Source organism: Lolium rigidum, chromosome 3, assembly GCF_022539505.1.
Source record: "Lolium rigidum isolate FL_2022 chromosome 3, APGP_CSIRO_Lrig_0.1, whole genome shotgun sequence".
In the NCBI taxonomy this organism is placed as follows: Eukaryota; Viridiplantae; Streptophyta; class Magnoliopsida; order Poales; family Poaceae; genus Lolium; species Lolium rigidum.
In genome coordinates this window covers 86,768,618-86,773,146 of record NC_061510.1, presented here as the reverse complement: position 1 = coordinate 86,773,146, position 4,529 = coordinate 86,768,618, and the positions used below count along the sequence as shown (strand labels likewise).

General features: G+C 53.6%; 1 protein-coding gene across 1 annotated transcript; it reads right to left on the bottom strand.

Annotated features, from left to right (window-relative positions):
* Nucleotides 1–1,429: 1,429 nt before the first annotated feature.
* Nucleotides 1,430–2,308, bottom strand: LOC124695138. The gene has a single exon (XM_047228026.1). The coding sequence runs from the start codon at nt 2,306–2,308 to the stop codon at nt 1,430–1,432; it is 879 nt and encodes a 292-aa protein (XP_047083982.1).
* Between the last annotated feature and the right edge of the window lie 2,221 nt (nt 2,309–4,529).

The following is a 4,529-nucleotide window of genomic DNA, read 5'->3' as shown; positions in this document are numbered from 1 at the left end:
TCCAACATAATACAACATCCATCTCCGTATCCAACCGTCATCTAGCTTACTATGAAAAAAGTGGAGTAAGATTATGATTTCAGGGCTACCAAAACCCGCTTGAGTTTGACAACACCTTACTTTTCTTACTTCCATTTTATTGTTTCGCATAGGAACCCCCCTTATCCAAAAAATAATGTAGTATTTCTAAAATGCCACAAATTCTAATTGTTTTATGAATATGAACATAAACACACATGGTTTGTGGTAAATAACCTTATTTGATGTTCCATTATCACAAAAAGTTCATCATGACTTGAATGACAAACCATCTATGATAGCAGGTTATCACCGGGGTCAATCTCAAGCATCACTGATCCACAAAAAGGCCTACCGGTTAACCATCGAGTCTTTTAACAGTCTCTTGCAGGCATTACTGTCGAAATGAGTATACAATATCCCAAAAACATCCATGTCAAATTCTGAAATCATCAGTTTGAGTAGGGCCCAATAGAATCGAAACTAGCAAGTCTTACAACCAAACTTAAACAATCACAAGAAATTACAGATACAACACAGTAATACTACAAGCATGCCCACACCCAGAATTTTTTTTTTTTTGAGAATTCGGCAGGTGAGCTGCTCGATATATTAATAGAAGAAGAGGTTACAACCGGACTACAACGGCTGTGGCCGCGGCACAGACGCCGCGCCGAGCAAACAAGGTGGCGGAGAGGGGGTCCACCACCACCATCACTAAAAGAGAAGCGGACTACTCGCGAGCTATGGAGATCTTCGCGCCCGCCAAGTCCCAAGCAGCCGCCTCGTCGGAGATCCGAGCCAGCAGGGAGCGGACCGGAGAGGGGGAGGCTCTAAAGACGCGGGCGTTTCGCTCAAGCCATAGGTGCCAGAGGACCAGGAGCGTCCAGGAGCGGACACGGGATGCCTCCAGGGAAGGCAGCCCCTCCGACAGGCCGGCCATCCAATCGATGGACCTGTGGTGGATCCCCCATGAGGATGGATCAAGGGGTGGAGCCGCGGCGATGGAAGCCACCCCTGCCCAAACCTGCCGCGAGAACGGGCACTCGGTAAAGAGATGCGTCGCGGTCTCGAGGTTCCGCATGCAAAGCGGACAGAAGTACCCATTCGGCCACCCACGAGCAAGCAGCCTGTCGGCCGTCATAAGCCTGTTCTGGACAAGGAGCCAAGCAAAAAGGCGGCAGCGAGGAGTAGCCCAGGGCTTCCAGATGAGCTGGACGAAGGCTGTCTGCACGGAGCCCTGAAACTGGAGGCGATACGCGGAGGAGGCCGAGTAGCGAACACCCAGAAAATTCACACGCCTGATCACGAGTTTACAACACATCCCTGGCTTATTGCGCCAGAAATAATAACAAAAAATTCAGAAACCACCAAACCCCTCACGCGGAGAGAGCGCAAGTATATACTGAAATCAGAAACTGAGAGCCATGGTAATTGCAGCACTGACTCCCAAGGCAAGTCCAGTTCCAAGCAAGCTGCATCCATGCTTCAGTGCACCACTGTCGTATGGGCTGCTGTCCACCAACGGTTGGCTGCCAAATCCAATCGACTGCCCCACGTCTTCCACGCCCTGCCCCTGCCCAGAGACACCATCATACGATGCATCTTGTGGCAGCGCTGCAACGCCGGTGTTGCCGTTTCCATTGCCTCCTACATCCTGTCCAAATGGCAGGTTGCTGCTCCCCTGCCCGATCGGTTGGGCGAAGGGCGCCGTTGCCGAGACCAGGCCGGGCGAGCCGGGCATGCCGCAGTGCTGCGCCGCCCGTGGCTCATCGCTGGCCTTCCAGGCCAGCTCACCGCCCTTGTCGAGGATGCGCATGTCACCCTCGTCCACCAGCTCCAGGGTTCTGAGGAAGTTGTTGTCAACCGACTCCGTGTCGTGTGTGTGCCACACCGAGTTGCTCCCGTCGAACACCTCCAAACCTTTCCACGAGAACACGAGCGCACAGGTGTTGATGGTGCTCACAGCCAAGCACTCTGACTCCCACACGCTCTGGCCCTCCGCGCCTGGCTCGGAGGCTTCAAGAATTTCCACGTAGCAGAAGTCCGCCCCGAGGCCGCCGGCGCCTGGCACAGTCTGGCTGCGTATGAAATGCGCCGCATACTTGCCAGACGGCGATGTCAGGAACAGCACGGGGTTCTCCTGCCCATGCGGCGGAATGCTTGCCAGAATCTGCTGCTTGGTTTCCCGCTCTATCATGCCGGTTGGCACCGACGCCATTGCATAGGAAGGGAGGAGAAACACCAACGAGAGGGCCATGGCAATGTAGGAGATAGGGATGAGCTCCATGGCTAATGGTTTGGATTTTGTGCTCTGCTCAGTTGCTATTGCGTACGAGGGCTTGCTGTGTTTGTATTTGTGATTGTTCACGAGTTAGTGTGTGCCTTTTATAACGAGACCTGGCAGTGGAGTGGTACGTGATGATGCTATAAAGGCAACATTGAGTGGTTGGAATCACCGGTTCCAATGTATCATTAGACATTAGGAGATTAGCTAGGAACGATAACGAGCACGACGCCTAGGAATAATGCTTTCATATACGACTTCTCGACCTATTTGACATAATATTAGAAATTCTCACAAGTCAATTTCAGCTGAAGACCTTAGTACTACACCTCAACAACCCCACTAAAGTTTGAGGATTCTATTGATCTTTTATTTCCAGGCAAGTTTTTCGAAAAAGGGAATATATTAATATCAAAAGATACCAATTACACCCAGCCTCTGCAACAACGTACCATCCTAATGGCACTACGGATGCACACAGCCAAAAAAGGAAAAGGAAAACTAAGAAACAAAAGTCCCGCTACAGCATCTCGGGCCTAACAACAACAATACATCCACCGCCAAGACAACACCTGAAATACAGACTCTCCAAAAACGACGCCTCCAAGAAGGGAACAGTGCTCTAACACCGTCGTCGCTCGATCAAAGATCTTAGGTTTTCACCCTAAAGATAGTCCCCGCTCTTAAAACAATGCCTCCAACAAGGTCATTGCCAGGCACAACCAGTTAAGGCCAGACTTTGGGTTTTCACCCTGAAAGGTAGGACTCTGAACTTCACCTGTGTTGTCGCCCCCACTTTCATACCGCTGTTGTGAAGCCCGGAACACCAAGCAAGTCCCTCAACAGCGCGGAGACTTGAACCACCCTTAGCTAGTCCTCCCCTCCGGCCTTCATGAAATTCTCTTCTTCCGACTTTTATCATGGATCCATAGTCACTTGATGTCAACACAGAAAAAGAGCTTCGCGCCGCTCCCTCCAGAACCAATCGGTCGGAATAAAAACATGGGTGCGCACGACCGAATACCACCGATCCAGCAAACTCTAGGCAAAAACACTGTTACATTCGCCGGCGGAGCCTTCCGGAACTCAACACTCCGGCCAGATCACGAGTCCAGGCCTCCGGTAGGTCCTCCTCTTCACGCAAGAGAGGCCCTAGGACCGCCGCCTTTATTCAGGTCGGACCCCCTCGTCGGCGACCACCCTGGGCTGGCCACTCCAACCCTCCACCGGCGACACCCTCGCCGGCTTCCAAGCTCCTCCATCTCTCCGCCGGAAGGCGGTGATAGATCAATAGATCCACCACCACCAACCGCAAGCCGATCCTCTCCGGCGAAGAAGAGGGTCACCTCCACCGTCGAACCCAAGGCTGCTGCCCCGGGCGTCCTCGTACCGCAGGAGAAGCCCAAGATCATCGCCCCTCACCGGCGAGAGGCGGAGGGAAAGGCGCATACCGCCACCACCAGCCACCACCGCCGGCATGCCGCCGATGGGAGGCGGGGAGGCCGCAGCCCGCAGCTATCGTCCTCGGGAGGGCCGCCGCCGCCCCTCCATCCTCGTCCGACCGCCGCCGCCTCGAGAGGCGGAAGGGCCGCCGCCGCGCGTGAGACTCCATGGCCGCCGTTCCCGACACGTCACGAGGGAAGGCCCCCGCCGCCGCCACGCCCCGAGATCTTTGCCCCGGCGGCGCTGCTGGCGGCGGCGGCGGCGGGAGGATTGGGAGGCTGGGTGTGGCGGCTAGGGTTGGGGGTTGGGTTGGGTTCCAGGCAAGTTATAATGCATCAAACTGATTTTTGATGAAGAAGTACCACTCAAAGGCCTAAACTAAAGTCGTCAATGGTAACTAGTTACCACTGTCGGGACAAAGTTGGGCCAGTGAGTACTACTAAACTCAGCAATGACTATTAATAGTCAATTTCATCCCACCTGAAGCCCCTGCACCACTGAAACTAAAATTACCCCTTTCTCAGTTTTATAGCCCTCCGCTGTGAGGATCTAGAGGTGGCTCCCTGGGGGCGGGCCTAGAGGAAAAACGTCCCGGTGCCTCAGTCTAGTTCACACAAAATTCTTGCTTCAAATAGGGGTGTTGCAGAGTGTTAATATATGAAACATAGCAAAGAAGATCACTCAGGACTGACCCGGTGTCCTGTGACACACCTAAGCACAATGTGGGTTTGCCCCGCCTCCCTTCTCATTCCACCCAGATCCATCCACTTCCCTTCTCCGG